Here is a 16,649-nt window from a genome sequence, read left to right as displayed (position 1 = left end):
ATTGGTCGAACTACTGAATTTCCCGGCAGGGATTGGATTGCATAAAAGGAAAGGCGGAGCCAGGAGAGGAATCCTTGTGGTCTGGTTTGAAGAACGTACCTGGCGCCACTTGGGGGACTTGAGGACCTGTCGGTAAGTTTTCTCGGGCCCAAGCGGCTATTGGCGCCAGGAAGGCGGGCGGAGCACTTGGCGTCCGGCCTTCCCGCACCTCGGTTGGGGAAGCGTTCTCGCTGTGCGAGGCCAGGATGTCCAAAAGCTTCCCTGCTTTCTTAAACTGGCTCTTACATCCGGGTTTCCCCTCGGACCGCCCTTTGGGTGCGTGAGCCAATGGGAATTGCCACTTGGGACGCTCCGCCTGCCGGGCCGCGTAGAGCATCCCGGGATTCGTAGTAAATTTCTCGAGATTTCTCTCAGCACGCGGGCCGGAGGAGCGGAGTCCCTGGCTCGCATTGTTGCCCAAGCTGTGCCTTCACCCCCAACTCCTGTCTTACCTGACTTCCTCTTGGAAGGAAGATCCCTAAGTAGAGTTTTTTCTCTCCGTTCGGGAGAAAGGATTTGAAAAAACCTAAGTCTTAACTCACCCTTTTCCTTCTTTAAGCCGTACCTCGGTACCTCTCTCCATGGCAGTTCCCGAGACCCGCCCCAACCACACTATTTATATCAACAACCTCAATGAGAAGATCAAGAAGGATGGTGAGTGCTCGCGATGCGCTGGACCATGGTCTATCGCGCATGAGCTGGTCCCTTTCCACCTCAAGTACCTGCTTCTCTTTCTCCGTCTTCTTCAGACAAACGAATAAGTTAACTCCGTGGTCTTTGTACATACTGCTTCCTGTGTCTTCCGCATACATCTAACACTCTTCCCTGTAACCGGTCGCTGTTGATAATCCTTTAAGATTTTAGCTTACAGGACTCCCCCTCCAGGAAGCCCTCCTGGATCTGCTCTCCCATCACGTGGCTGCCACTGATTTCCCATAGGTCCGGGGTATGCCCACTCAAGCCAGGATCACTCTACAGTCATGCTGTCTTCCCTCTGGCCTGTAAGCTCTGTAAGGGCTGATACTGAGGTTGTCTTGGTCATTTGTGGAAATATATATTAGTGATGGTTAACACTCTGAACCAGGGACTAATTTATGTACTTGTGTAATTTTTAATTTTCAAAATAGACCCGTAGGAGGGCACTACTGTCATTCTTATTTCTGAGACTGGGAAAGTGAGACTTAAACTTTATTTTTAAAAATATTTTTTTTAGTTATGTATGTCCGTGCCTTTATTTGTTTTTATGTGGTGCTAGGATTGAACCCAGTGCCTCACACTTGTGAGGCAGGTGTTCTGCCACTGAGTCACAACCCCAGCCTAGGAATTTAGGTTTTTTTTTTTTTGTACCAGGGATTGAACTCAGGGGCACTCGACCACTGAGCCCCATCCCAGCCCCTCTTAGAGACAGGGTCTCACTGAGTTGCTTAGTGCCTTGCTTTTTACTGAGGCTAGTTTTGAACTCACCATCCTTCTGTCTCAGCCTCCAGAGCCACTGGGATTGCAGGTGTGCGCCACCGTGCCCGGGACTGAATTAATCAGTTCTTGAAATCAGAAAGACACTTCCACTTTCTTTAGTAAATTTTCACCTTTATTTATTTATTTTAATCTTTATTTTGTTTATTCATTTTTATGCGGTGCTGAGGATCGAACCCAGTGCCTTACATGTGCAAGGCAAGCCTTCTGCCACTGAATCACAACCCCCATCCAATTTTCACCTTCTCTGAATCTTATTTGAAAACTGGGTAAAATCATAACTTTTTTTGAATGAATGTTTTGGGATCAGATTAACTAAACCTTTGCGTAGTGCTTCATTTCATGGTACCCAGCAGTTAGTGGGGGTGGAATAAAAGCTGTTATTAAACGGACTTGGGTGGCACACCGCTGTAATCCCAGCCACTTGGGAAACTGAGGCAGGAAGATTGCCAGGTTTGAGACCAGCCTCAGCAATGTTCAATCCTTGGTACAAACAACAAAAACAAAAAAACAAACTCATGACTTCCAGAAAAATTTTAGGAGAACCAAAGAATGTCACTGGGATTAAATAAGAGATTACCAACAACATTTTTGTTAAACCAAAACAAGGGCTGGGTGGTGGTGCGTGCCTATAATCTCAGCAACTCTGCAGGCTGGGGGCAGGAGGATTACAAGTTTGAGGCCAATTTGAGCAATTTAGTGAGGCCCTGTCTCAAAACAACTTTTTAGAAAGGACTAGGGATATAATCTCTTTGAAGTACTTGTCTACCTCTGGGTTCAGTCCCAAGTGCTGTAAAACCCACTAAAACCTAGGAATGAGGCTGGGGTTTATAGCTCAGTTGGTAGAGTGCTTGCCTCACATACTCAAGGCCCTGGGTTCAATCCTCAGCACTACACACACACACACACACACTCTCTCTCTCTCTCTCTCTCTCTCTCTCTCTCAAAACACCTAGGAATGTAAATTCCATGTATACTTTCAGAATGTCATGCTCAGCCTGTACTGCACAGTGCTGTGGACTCACTGGTGACCAGGAGTCCTGGTTCTGCACCACTAGTCTTTGAAGCTCAGAGTTGGGAGGGCCATTATGGGGGCGGGAGGCTCAGGCAGAGTGGAAAGCTGGGATTGGAAGCCTAGAAAAGAGGTAGATTCATTTGGCTTGATAGGAAATATTTTGGAAGAACTTTCCAGGTAGAGGAAGTGGTATGTATATTACCATGAGATAGAAGACTGTGTCATATTTGCACCAGGATGTGCAAATGTCTAGGGTGAAAGAGCCTGAAGCATTCTGGGAATTACAGGTAGTTTGGATCTGAGGCTTAGAGGCCTGTAAATATTGGAGAAACTTCCCAGTGAGCAGCGCACTGATGGCTTACAGGGCTCATGGCCGTGGGGAGGGAGGCATGGAACTTTATTCTGAGGGTGTTGGGAAGCCACGCTGCTCCTTGTCTTGGTTGTGTCACTTATAGAATGTCTTCCTGACTGGAAGGCAGATTTGAATGGGCAGGAGTAGAGGCAGAAGAGGGAAAAGTCCAGAGGCCAGGGGAGTGACGGATGTCTAGACTGCCTCAGGGGATGGAACACGAGAGGAAAACCAGAAATGTCCCCACCAGGGGAATTTTTGGCAGATTGCTTCAAAACATCCTTGACCCTTGTCTTCCCCAGCACACACACAGCTGTGTCTCTGGCACCTTTTTTTTTTTTTTTTTTTTTTGCCTAAGACCTTGTTACAGTTTTCACAAGAGAGTTCCTGTGTTTTGTTCAAGTCCCACTTGCTGTAAAACAAGACAGTTTGCTGGGGAGGTGTTTGGGGGACCTGGTTCAGATGAAATTGGGTTGTGGAGCTAGCGCTGTCATGTTCTCAGCACTGTCAGTGTTGGATCCTGTGACAGCCTGTTTCTTCTTAGTAAAATTGGAAGTCAGTGATGACACCTCGTGGGATTTTTGTGAGGATTTTTATTTTACCTTATTTATTTGTATGAGGGGCTAAATTGAACCCAGTGCCTTCCACATGGTAGGCAAGGCTGTACCACTGAGCCCCGCCCAGCTCTTTAGTGAGGATTTATGAAGTAATTTCCATGTAACATTTCGCGGTATCTTTTTCTTTTTGGTACCGGGAATTGAACTGAGGGGCACTTGACTAGACCTATTTTGTATCTTATTTAGAGACAGGGTCTCACTGAGTTGCTAAGTTCCTTGCTTTTGCCAAGGCTGGCTTTGAATTCACAATCCTCCTTCCTCAGCCTCCCAAAGCTGCTGGGGTTACAGGCATGTGCCACCATGCCTGGCTTTTTTTTTTTTTTTTTTTTGTACCAGGGATTGAATCTGGGGCCACTTAACCACTGAGTCAGACCTTTTTTCGACATTAATTAGAGACAGGGTCTTGCTAGTTGCTTAGGGCCTCTCTAAGTTGCCAAGGCTGGCTTTGAACGGGCCATCCTCCTGCTTTAAACTCCCGAGCCACTAGAGATTACGGGCATGTGCCATCATGCCCGACATTATATGGTATTTTTACCCATCTATGTTTGTGTGCTGGAGTCTGACCTAGGCATGGGGAGACTGCAGCAAACAACTCAGAGTGGCCTGTAGCTGTGAAGACAGTGAGTAAACATTAGGTCAGGAGTTGGAAAATGTCATGAAGTAAAGGCAAATAGGATAAGGTGAGAGGCAGGAGGAGGGACACAGAGTGATGTGTTGACACGGTGGTCAGAGAAGGCTTCTAGGAAGTGGCAACATTTCTGTTGAGACCTGAATGATTAGAAGGAGGCATCCGTGGAAACATCTGGAGAAGGTGGTTCCTTTCTCCAGCTAGTACAGATACCTGGTGGTAGATGGGTGTGTTTGTCTTGAGAAAGGGCTGGGAGACCAGTGTGACTGGAGGCTTGGGGGTGAGCTGGCGTTTGGGCAGACATGAGTTTGGGAAACTTACCAGGACGGCATTGAGAGGGCCTGTGTCAGGATGTGAGTGGCAACGGAAAGAAGTGCCTGTCTTTAAGGAGCACTGTGCACTGGGCATTCGTGTTCCTCCTGGCAGCTCAGCAGGCAGGTGTCTTGAGGTCCACTTCTTGTAGAAGAATGTACTCAGTCACTTGAGTGGTCCTTGGCAGGCTGCTGCTCTTGTTGGGAGGTCTTCAGAGTTTACTGCCTGTGGCATTCTGGGTACCTTCTCAGTTGGCCTTGTGCCTGGGCCGTGCCTCTCTGAAAATAGAAGCTCTCCGTTGCTCTTTCTTTTCCTGACCGCTCTTTCTTTTCCTGACTGCAGAGCTGAAGAAGTCCCTGTATGCCATTTTCTCCCAGTTTGGCCAGATCCTGGATATTCTGGTGTCGCGGAGCCTCAAGATGAGAGGTCAGGCCTTTGTTATCTTCAAGGAGGTCAGCAGCGCCACCAATGCCCTGCGATCCATGCAGGGTTTCCCCTTCTATGACAAGCCCATGGTGAGCACTCGCACAGCAGTTATGTATGTGTGGGTTATGTGTGTTTATGGGTGTGGTAAGTCCAGGCAGATCCTGTGGGAGGCAGTGGGCGCCAGGAACTGGTGGGCTCCTTCCCTCTGTCTGGAGAGGACAGAGTGTTGAAGCCTACTACTCGTAACTTCTGGGTGTGAGCCTGGTGTCACATCTTCTAGTTACTTTCTCAAGCATCTCAGGATTGGGTTGGTTGGTTTGTTTGGTGGTACTAGGCATTGAACCTGGAGCACGTTACTACAGAACCACATCCTCTTTTTTATTTTGAGCCAGTTGCAAGAATGGCCTCAAATTTTTGATCCTCTTGCTTTGGCCTCCCATATAGCTGGGGTTACAGGAGTGCACCACATCTCAGGCTTAGGAATTGATTTTTGAGGATTTAAAATTATGAATGTTTTTGCAATGTCATTCCTTCTCTCGCATTTTTCCCAAGTCACTACTTGGAGCATATTAAGCACTCAGGTATGTGTGAGTTGTCAGAAAGTGCTGTTGTCTCTATCTTCAAAACTACCAGTGGCCTGCTTCTCATCCCTCCCTCCCTGTTGCTGACCTGTTCTAGACACCCCCTTCCCTCGTCAGGACAACAGTGGTGGTCTGCTTACTAAGCTCCCTGCTTTTTTCTTTTTTCTTTTCTTTTTTTTAAATTTTTTATTTTGGTACTGGGTATTGAACTCAGGGCACTGAGCCACATCCCCAGACCAATTTTGTATTTTATTTAAGAGCAGGGTCTCACTGAATTGCTTAGCGCCTCTCCCTTTCTGAGGCTGGCTTTGAACTCGCAATCCTCCTGCCTCAGCCTTCCAAGCCGCTGGTATTATAGGTGGGCACCACTGCTTCCGGCCTAGGCTCCCTGCTTTGATCCCTGTTCTCCACAGGCCATTCTCTATCACCACCATCCTTTTTTTGAGGTGCTGGGGATGGAACCCAGGCCTTGCACGTGCTAGGCAAGTTCCCTACCACTGAGCTACATCTCCAGCCCCACAGCCTCTGTTTTATGACAGTGAGGGCTTGTCACTGTCCTCACAATACTCCTAGCTGTCGTCTTTCTAAGAAAACACAAAGCCTTCACTGTGGTCCCCAGTTGACCTTATGACATTTACTTCTCATCTCTCGAGTCTCTTTGCTATTCCTGGAACACACCACAGAGCCCTTAGCTCTTTGTATGGCTGTTCCTTTGCTAGAAGGCTCTATTACCAGATGTCCTTATGGCTCATTCCCTGCCTTCCTTTCTGTCTGTGCACAAGTTAGTGCAATCTTGGTACAGGGGTGGCATTCCTGGCTATCCTGTCTGAAAATTTCCCTTTCAACAATGACAACCCCATCTCAGTTCGTGTTTGACTCTTCATTGTACCTTCATTCACTGAGAAGGCACCATCTGGGCAGGGCTTTTGTCTGATCTGCTCACCGCTGTGCTCTCAGAGCCTAAAATGGGGCCTGATGTGCAGTGGGTTCTCTGCAGGCAGCGGCATGAATCAGATTTAGCCTGGATGACTGATCCTTCTTGCGGCTGGAACTCCCCTGCATAATCCTTGTGTCCTAGCTTTGCCTTCTCAGGCTGTCTTTGGCCTGATACTTGGGGCTGTCCCATCTCTCTTTAAAAATACCAATAACTTATTTTCTGAGCAGTTGCTGTGTCTAGTTCTTATAGCAATCCTTCCATGTGGGGAATTCCATAATCCCCATTTTATAGATGAATATTGAGGCAACTCTTTTTTTTTTTTTTTTTTTAAGTGGTGTTAGATTTCAAACCCTGGGCCTCATGCATGCTAGGCAAGTGCTCTGCTCTTAAAATTGAACCTAGGCAATGTGGCTCTGAAATCCCCGCCCTTAATCTTTCTGTTCTCTGTTTGGTAGCGTATCCAGTATGCCAAGACTGATTCAGATATCATTGCCAAGATGAAGGGCACCTTTGTGGAGAGGGACCGCAAGCGGGAGAAGAGGAAGCCCAAGAGCCAGGAGACCCCAGCTGCCAAGAAGGCTGTGCAGGGTGGGGCGGCTGCTCCCGTGGTGGGAGCTGTCCAGGGGCCTGTCCCGGTAAGCAGGGCACAGAGACGCATCCCTCTCATCACTAGGCCTTTCTTGGCCACATGGCCTGATGTGGGGGATGTTCTCCCTGTGGGGACTCGGATGCTTCCATTCCATTTTCTTACAGAGATTGTGTGTCTTTTGGTGGGGTTGAAATTCCTGATCTCTCCCTGCTTGATTGTTTCTGAAGATCTTTTTCCATGCCTGTCATCTAACTTCTCTCCTTGACCTTGATTTTAATGTCTGTATCTTTTTTGGGGGCAGGGGTGGTATTTGGGGTTGAACCCAGGGGTGCTCTACCACTGAGCTACATCCCCACCCTTTTTTATTGAGACAGGATTTTGTTAAGCCCTGAAGCTGGCCTTGAACTCTTATCCTTCTGTCTCAGCCTCGTGAGTTGCTGGGATTCTAGGCCTGTACCACCATGCCTGGCTTTCTCATCCCTTTTTAATTTTTATTCTGAGACAGGGTTTTGCTAAGTTGCTGAACCTGGCCTCAAATTTGATCCTTGTCTCAGTCTCCTGAGTAGCTGGAATTACAACACCACCTATTATGTGTCTTTTTAAGTCACCAGTTATGTAGAAAATCCAAAAGAATCTACTGACTGTTGGGACAAATAAATGAATTTAATTTGGAAAGGTTGCTGCATATAAGATCCATGTGAAAAAAGTTCTATTTCTATGTGCTTGTAACAAAGTTCATATTACCAAGGGAAAAACGCGTAAAATTGCTACCTGAAACAACAGAAGGTTGCTGGGAGAAATAGGAGACTTCAGCAACCGATGAGAAGACTCAGTGCCATCTTGTTAAGAGATTGGTTCTCTCTACACTTGATCTAAGTGTTTTTTTTTTGTTGTTGTTTGTTTGTTTTGGGTACCAGGGATTGAACCCTTGACCATTGAGCCACATCTCTAGCCCTATTTTGTGTTTTATTTAGAGACAGGGTCTCACTGAATTACTTGGCGCCTTACTTTTGCTGAGGCTGGCTTTGAACTCACGATCCTCCTGCTTTAGCTTTGCGAGCCACTTGGATTACTGGTGTGTGCCACTGTGCCCAGCTGATCTGAGTATTAAACACAATTGCTGCAGTCCAAATCCCAGTAAGAGATCAGTAGACAATGCTTGGAAAGGCCAGGCCAAGGCAGGCAAGATGATTAAAGCTGGGGCAGAAGACTCGTTATGAAGTTGCAGCGATCGAGATGATGTACTGTTGGCAAAATAGTAGAAAGATGGACCAGTGGGTGGAACAAAGTCTAGAAATAGTCACACACGTTGGCCACTTGATGTATGATGAGGGTGCCACTGCAGTTCAGTGGAACTTATTTTTTCCCCAGTAAGTGATGCTGGGCAGTTGGATCTATAAGAGAAAAAAATTATTGTCCCCTCATATTGTATATAAAAAGTAGTTTCAGCTGAGTCATAGACCTGAATGTGACAACTAACAGAAGAAGAGTTAAGAAAACAGGAAAATGTCCTCAGAGTCTTATGGTGCTCAGGCTGTGTCACATTTTGTCTGGAGTCGGTGATGGTGTCTTGAGTCTCTGTTGGGCTTTTCCGTTGTTACCAGTCTCTTGGGGGCCTAGCCTTCCCTCCATATTTGACTTCTAAGGTTGGAGGCTTGCTCTGGGCTACACTGTGTGCTGTGCGCCCTGGGCTGGCTCCCACATCACCTCTCTGGCAACCATTTGTACCTTCCCTGACCGTCTCTTTCCATTGCTGTCTTCCATGCCCACCCCACCTTTCTTTTGCTGTGGTGCTGGGGATGCATGCCGGAGCCTGTTCATGCTAAAGCTAAGGCTCTACCACTGAGCCACATTCCAGCCCTCCATTATCTTTGTTTCTCCCCACGTCTCTGGGTCTGTTTCTTTATTTAGTTTTTGTTTCTTAGAAGCGAAAGTACAGGATGCTCCTTAGCATGTTTCTACACTTGTGAGTTCACAGTTGTTTGCATTTCCACCTCCGTCTTTTTTTCTATTTATATATCTGTAAACAAGGTTGGGGCCCACTAATTTTTATACCTTAAAAATTCTTTTAGAAAATTTGTTTTCTGATGTACTGTTACCCTTGAGCCCAGGTCCCTTTTGCTCAATCTGGTATCTTGGTGCCTTTGTTTTGGCCTCCTTCTCTTTTATTTCTTACCTACAGGGTTTCTTCTAACAGCCTTTGCTCCTTTGTCTCCTGCGGGCACTGTAGCCGCGCCTTCTCCTGTCCTCAGTCCTGCTCTTTCTCCACAGGGCATGCCTCCGATGACTCAGGCACCCCGCATCATGCACCACATGCCCGGCCAGCCTCCCTACATGCCACCCCCTGGCATGATCCCGCCACCAGGCCTTGCACCAGGCCAGATCCCACCAGGGGCCATGCCCCCACAACAGCTTATGCCAGGGCAGATGCCACCTGCCCAACCTGTAAGTGTTCAGTCCCTCCAGGGTTTCATATGAAATATAGGATAGAAGGGGACCGTGCAGGGGCTGCTTTAGATTGGGTGGTTTGGGCAGACTCCCAAGGAGTTGGTACTGAAGCAGAGATACCTCAGTAGTGAGCTCATAGCAATGGGCTTGGACCCTGGGGTAGAGAGGAATTGGCATGTTTGGTGGAGGTCTGGTAGGGCAGGTCGAGGCTGGAGCGGTGCCCAGCATCTAGGTTCATTTTGTAAACTTCTATTGAGCACCTGCTCGTGTACCAGCACTTATGCTGTACTCAAGGGATAAAACAGAAACCTCTGCTGTTTTATGGCCTGCAGTTTATAGGGGTACAGGGTGTGGGTAGAGGGGCAACAGCATGTTTCAGAGGTGCTAGACAGAATCCAACCAGTGGGAGGGGTGGTGAGTAGAGGGCAACACCATGGATCCCTCCAGTCCACTCAGCACTTCATGCTCATGGGCTTCCTTTCCTCTCCTGCAGCTTTCCGAGAATCCACCAAATCACATCTTGTTCCTTACCAATCTGCCAGAGGAGACCAACGAGCTCATGCTGTCCATGCTTTTCAACCAGTAAGTAGGGCTAGTAGCTGGGCTAGAGCTAGAGGGTGATGGCCAGAAGGTGTCACCAGGGGAGTGAGCCTTGGAATTGTGCTGGCAGAGCCCCAAGCCAACTCAGGCTTGGCAGTAGGGATAGCAACTGAAGGTGGAGGAGGAGGAGGAGGAGGAGGAAGCCAAAGCTGGTGATGAGACAGATTGGGTAACCATGGCCAGCACATGCTGGCCTTTGTCAACCCAGGTTTTGGTTCATTTTTCTAATCTTTAAAATGGAAAAATGGATGAGATCTGTGTTCAGCCGTGCAAGGTGTATATGATAGCAAGACCTCATTGATCACTGGCTAGCTGACAAAAAGGTGGAGGTGGAGGTGTGTGAACCCTGGTGCCAAGCTGAGGAGGACGAGACTGTGTGGCCATCAGGTGGAGCGACTGTTAAATGGGTGTTGTGGATGTGGGCAAGTTCACCTAGTGGTTCTGCTTCGTGTGTCCCACAGAAAGTCTTAAAACAAGTCAGTTCCAAGTAGCTGTGAAAGGGGTAATCGTCACAGTGTCACTGTGGGGAGTAGGAGGCAGCCCTGAAGATGGGATGGCTCATGCCGATACTTACCATGGCCTACAGTGTGGCCATTTGGAGAAGTGGAGACGGCAATGTAATAGTTGCTTTATGATAATGCTGAGGAATTTTTGAGAAACTGAACAAAATTGAAACAATATCACTTGTATGCCATGTCCACAAAACAGTGTGTATTTTGTGAAAATACTGGTGGAAGAAGATGCCCGGTAAACTGAGGAAGGTTTTCTAGCTGAGAAGGCAGTAAGGAATGAGAAAAGGGAGATTAAAGCAGCAGCACATCAGCGTATTGGAAAAGTGAGAGTAGCGATTCTTTTCGAAGCTGGAAGTGGGTTGTGATGGGGGAAGGATGGGGTTTCCGCATTCGGTGTCGTCATCAAGGTTGTGGTTTCCCGGGTGTCATGTTAAGATTTTTCATTAAGCAGCTTGTTTACATTGGGTTTCTCAGCTCAGCGCTGCATGTTCTGTATGGGCTACTCCTTTGTCGTGGGGGCCTGTCCTGAGCATTGTAAGATGTTCAGCATCTTCCTGGCCTCTGCACTCTACCTGCCAAAATGTTAGGGGGACAGACATGTCTGAGGTCTGTCATTTCCTTCTCTCAGGTTCCCTGGCTTCAAGGAGGTCCGCTTGGTCCCTGGGCGGCATGACATCGCCTTTGTGGAGTTTGACAACGAGGTGCAGGCAGGGGCAGCTCGGGATGCCCTCCAGGGCTTTAAGATCACCCAGAACAACGCCATGAAGATCTCCTTTGCCAAGAAGTAGCACCTTTTCCCTAGGCCTGTCCTTAACCCCTGTTCTGGGGCTGTCCCTTCCCCCTTGGCTCAGCCCCTGAAGGTAAGTCCCCCTTTGGGGGCCTTCTCAGAGCCGTGTGTGAGTGCGTGGTCGCCACACAGCATTGTACCCAGAGTCTGTCCCCAGACATTGCACCTGGCGCTGTAAGGCTGGAATTAAAGTGGTTTTTTGAGGTTTGGTTTTTCGCAACCGTTTGTCTCTTTATTTTCTTGCTTTCCATGGTTCCCTTCTCTCCACATCAGCACATCATGGGCTTTTGGACCTCTTGGCATTTTGGGGTTTGCAAACTTGGGGAAACACAGTAGTATAATAATGTTAATACTGCTTTGGCAATTTTCTGTTGTCTCAAGTCAGCGTTTGGGGCAAGAAGTAGAAATGGAGGCCTGCCATGTACTGGCAGGTTGTGTATTGCACAAGGATGCACCTCCAGCGACACACCATTTTATCTGGATGTCATCTCCCGCTTAAGGCTTTAAGCCTAATTCTGCTCCTGCTTTGCTCTCTCCATTAAAGAGGAATGTCTTCCTGCCTCCACAGGCAGGAAGATTGCAAGATCAAGGCCAGCCTGGGCATCTTAGCAAGACTTTGTCTCAAAAATAAAAAAGGGCTGGGGATGTAGTTCAGTTGTAGAGTGCTCCAAAAAAAGTCTTGTTAGAAGAGACAAAGTAAGTGGGTGCAGAGGTGCACGCCTGTAATCCTACTTTGGAGACTGAGGCAGGAGGATCCCAAGTTGAAGGCTGGCCGGGGCAACGTAGCAAGACCCTGTCATTAAATAAAAAGGACTGGGATGTGGCTCAGTGGTAGAGCATTTGCCTGACAAGCGTGAGGCTCCCCAACACTTAAAAAAAAAAAAAAAATTGAAGTCGTGCATCATCAAATGCAGAATTTTTCCTGTGTGGTCTGAAGAGGAAGAAGAGAGGGATTGCCATCTTTGTTAAATGATGCGGTGTTACTGCAGCAGGTCAGTGGAGACATCTCACCTACCACTTTGGGCACCACAGCCTAGTGGCTATGATGTGTGGCTTTTGTGGCCAACCAGTCCTGGTTTCCACTCTGGGAAGTCCCTGTTACCCCATGTGCAATTGATGTCCCTCCCCTGAGCTTCATTTTGTTCCTATGTGAAGAGGAATCCTGTTAATACTGCAATAAGGTTAGTACTCACTCTCCTCCCAAAACCCACACATTCACATACACACTTATGCTACCAGGTACTTAGCAAGCACCCAAATCAGCATTTTTGCTTAGTAGTACCTATTAGGTACTAAATAAACACTTTAGATTCTAGAGTTAGAGAATGTAATGAAATAAGTAGATGAGCTAGTTTCAAGTATTTTAATGGAAGCACAAGTGCTGGGGTGGGGTAGCAGGACTGGGAACAGTTGTGGGTGTCAAGAAAAGGCCCTCAGAAGGTGTATCTGAGTAGAAGTGACTTAGGCTCATGGCCTGTGGTGATGGGTGCTGGGTTTGTAGAAATGGCTGAAGCCATTTGACAGACTCCTCCCTGACCACAAACTTGTTTTGTGTCCCGCCTCTGCCCAGCAAAAAAAAAGTTTGGATCACTCAGTACAGAGTTGAGGGCCCTGGGAGTGGTGTGGATCCTCTGGAGAATGGTCTTCTGCGTGTGGGTCTCTAGTGGAAACAAGTTTACAGGTGAGACATGAGTCAGATCCTCTACTACCTCATTTTGTTTCTGGCTGGTGACAACCCCAGAGCCTGATTTCTCCTCAGCAGGACAGAAGAGAAAGCTGAGGGGGAAGCATTGCAGAGAGGCGATTTGGGGTCTGAACCCCAAAAGACAAGGAACAGCCTCCCATGTGAATATCTGGAAGCAGTGTGATGGTTCCGTGGTGGGAGTGAGTGTTGGGGACTAGGGAGAAGGAAGACCTCCAGGGAATGCAGTGTGCATTGTGTTCCATAGACCTGTGCTTTGGTGGCCCTGTTTATGTGGATACAATTGGAGCGAGAAGGATATAGGATGGACTGTGGGGCTTGCCGTGGCTGCCTCTGGGTCATGGATAAAGCTTGGGTGTGGTAGCTAGCCTCTAAGATTGTTTCTGATAATGACCAGCCTCTGATATTCTCACTTTTGTGAAATCCTCTCCCCGCCCCCCCACCCTTTTGGGGCACGGATACTGGGGATTGAACTCGGGGGCACTCGGCCACTGAGCCACATCCCCAGCCCTATTTTGTATTTTAGAGACAGGGTCTCGCTGAGTTGCTTAGTGCCTGTCTTTTGCTGAGGCTGGCTTTGAACTGGATCCTCCTGTCTCAGCCTCCCGAGCAGCTGGTATTACAGGCATATGCTACTGCACCCAGCTGAAATCCCCTTTGAGCATGAGCTGGACCTAGTGACCTGCTTCAAGTGAATATAGCAGCCCCGCATTTTTCTGTGAAGAATGCATTCTAAGACCTCCTGTACACTCCTGAAGCCAGGAGCTGTACCAAACCGTGCAGTGCTTTTTCCATCTGTAAGTATTTGTCATGCACTGAGGCTGTAACTTGCTGTTTAAGGTGTGATAGCAAAACTCACATGTATTTCCTTTTCCTTCATAATTTCACACAAGAGTCATTCTTAACCATGGATCTTAGCAACCTCATCCTGATTTCATTTCCTTTCCTCATTATCACTTTTTAACTTTATGGCACTTTATGGCCTCTCAGCATCATTGCTGCTTTTTTAATTGCTACATCATAACTACCTAATAGTGAGATTTATTGTGATATATGTGTACATGCACATCGCATAATTTGGTGTATTTTCCTCTACTTTTCTTTCCCTTCCTTTTCCCTAGTCCCCATCCTCTACTCTAATGGTCTTCCTCTTATTTGCATGAGATCCTGTCTTCGTTCCCTTTTTTCTTTTTTCTCTCTAGTTTCCACATAGAAGAGAAAACATGACCCTTGACTTTCTGAGTTTGACTCATTTCATTAGCTCCAGTTTCATCCATTTTCCTGCAAAAGACGTAATTTTGTTCTTTATGACTGAGTAGAATGCCGTTGTGTGTATATATCAGACATTCATTATTCATTCATCTGTTGAGGCACATCTACGCTGGTTCTATAACTTGGCTATTATGAATTATGCTGCTATAAATGTGGGTACGCATATATCACTATAGTAAGCAGAATCATTACTCTTAAGCTTTGGGGCTACTATTAAACAAAATAAGGGTGACTTTTAAAGTCATTGTTTATTTCTGGAATTTTCCATTTAATATTTTCAGAAGGCTGGTAACTGAAACCACAGAAATTGAAAACTGCTGATGGTGGGGAGTGGACACTACAGCAAAAATAATGGGATGTCACTTCCATGATAAGATTATAAAGAATGGCTTCTTGTTGCTAGCTGTCTTTGAAGAGATACATGTGGCAAGAAGCTGAGGGAAACCTCTAGCCAACAGCTAATGAGGACAGAGGCCCACAGTCCGGTTTCCACAAGGAACTGAATCTTTCCAACCATTGTCTGAGAGCTTGGAATCAGATCTTCCCCAAGTCCAGCTGTCGATGGACCTGCACCCCTGGCTGACAGATTGATTGTAGCCTTGTAGGCCCATAGGCAACTAGCTAAGCCATGTTTAGACTTCTGACCCAGAGAAATAGCTATAATGTGGTTTTAAGCTACTACATTTTGGGATAATTATTATCCAGCAATGGGTAAGTAAATTGGGCTTTGGAAAATAAAGTCATTTCTATAACTTTGTGACTTCATCAGTAATACTGGGGCCACAGTATTGAGCATATTCTCTTCTCCTTCTCTTTCCTCCCCCCATCCCCTTTCCTCTTCCTCCCTCTCGCCTCAGCAGTACTGAGAATTGAGCCCAGGGATGCTCTACCACTGAGCTACATCCCCACCCTTTTTATTTTGAGACAGGTGCTCACTAAGTTCCCAGGCGATCCTTGAACTTGTGATTCTTCTGTTTCATTCTCTAGAATTACAGGTGGAGTGTGTTCTAAATACCATTTTTTTGGTGGGGGGAGTGGTGCTAGGTATTGAGTCCCACAAACTGGTATATGCTGAGCATGCTCTGTACCACTGAGCTATACTCTGAACCCCTTTAAATATACTTAGTACACTATCTCGTATACCTGGTAAAAGAAGACATATAAAGAGTATACTGAACTCCCATATTTCCTTCAGTTTTGCTTATTTTTTTCAAGATAGATTCTACTCCTCAAATTATTTTGAAGCAAATCCCAAATAGTCTATTAGCCCACTATCAGCTTTGTATTTAAGCATTTTCTAAAATATACAAACCAAACACAATGCCATGATCATGCCTAAATAAGCTTTTAAACCACACTCAATACCTGATTAGATTTTCAAAATTTGTATACATACCTCTGTATACACTTAGAGTCAGAATTCAGAAGAAGTTTACATATGGTAACTGGTTGATAGCTTCTTAAATCTTTTTAAATGTAGGCCACACAGAGAACAGGGTGTGGCCACACCTGTAATCCCAGTTGGGGAGTCTGAGGCAAATTCGAGGCTAGCCTCACCAATTTGAAACTCAAAATGAAAAGAGGACTGGGGATGTAACTCAGTAACCCCGGGTTCAATCCCCAGTACAATAAAAATAAAATAAAAAAGTTCTAGGCCACTCCTCAGTTACATTCTGTCCCCCCTGCTTTCTTTGTTAGTTTATTCCTTGTTAAGATATGATGGTCTGATCCTATGCTTGTATAATTTTATCAAAATTGATTCTTCTGTCATAACTAAAAAGAAGCAATAAGAAAATAAAAACAAAAACGAAAAAGATATGATGGTCTGGATTTTGTTGACTGCATCTTTGTCAGGTCACTCAACATTCTTGGGTTCTCCAAGATCCATTTTGAATTTGGATGAGAGTGTTTAACCCTCACAAGAGCCCAATGAGGTCGGAGAACAGAGATACCTGTGGGCCTGCAGGCAAATCTTGACTCCTCTAGTCAAGGCTAAGGCTGTGTTGGCTTAGACAAGTCTCTTTTTTTGGCACTAGGGATTGAATCCAGGGTGCTTAAGCACTGAGCCACATCCCCAGCCCTTTTTGTTTTTTTGAGACAAGGTCCTCACTAAGTTGTCTAGGCTGGTCTTGAACTTGAATCCTCTTACTTCAGTGAGTTAATAGGAATTACAGATGTGTGCCATCGTGCAGGGACCAAGTTCCTTAACTTTCTGCACTTCCATTTCCATGCACATGGGGTTATCACAGTCCTTTCTGAGGTGATGCAGAATATCTGTTTGAGTTAACAAAATAAAAATTTACTTTATGAATGCTCTGTAACTTTTGCTTTTATTCCTATCCCCATTGTATGTATGAGCAAG

General features: G+C 46.4%; 1 protein-coding gene across 3 annotated transcripts; it reads left to right on the top strand.

Moving 5' to 3' along the window:
- The first annotated feature begins 29 nt into the window (after nucleotides 1-29).
- Nucleotides 30-16,103, top strand: LOC139703744 (U1 small nuclear ribonucleoprotein A). 3 transcript variants are annotated; one of them, XR_011705839.1, is made up of 8 exons: nucleotides 402-693; nucleotides 4,776-4,948; nucleotides 6,833-7,012; nucleotides 9,238-9,411; nucleotides 9,908-9,996; nucleotides 11,155-11,386; nucleotides 12,228-12,994; nucleotides 14,691-16,103. XR_011705839.1 is itself a non-coding variant. In XM_071607189.1 (7 exons), exons 2-7 carry the CDS (start codon nucleotides 621-623, stop codon nucleotides 11,312-11,314), a joined length of 849 nt encoding a protein of 282 aa, XP_071463290.1. In that variant the 5' UTR covers nucleotides 30-132; nucleotides 599-620; the 3' UTR covers nucleotides 11,315-11,533. The 3 variants fall into 3 exon arrangements, 1 of the variants encoding a protein (XP_071463290.1); XM_071607189.1 differs by lacking the exons at nucleotides 12,228-12,994; nucleotides 14,691-16,103 and adding an exon at nucleotides 30-132 and having other exon boundaries at nucleotides 599-693; nucleotides 11,155-11,533; XR_011705840.1 differs by lacking the exon at nucleotides 12,228-12,994.
- The last annotated feature ends 546 nt before the right edge of the window (nucleotides 16,104-16,649 follow it).

The sequence above is a fragment of the Marmota flaviventris genome, unplaced genomic scaffold (genome assembly GCF_047511675.1).
Source record: "Marmota flaviventris isolate mMarFla1 unplaced genomic scaffold, mMarFla1.hap1 Scaffold_1212, whole genome shotgun sequence".
Classification (NCBI taxonomy): domain Eukaryota; kingdom Metazoa; phylum Chordata; class Mammalia; order Rodentia; family Sciuridae; genus Marmota; species Marmota flaviventris.
Note: the sequence above shows the minus strand (reverse complement) of the source record. Positions and strands in the feature narration are given on the sequence as shown.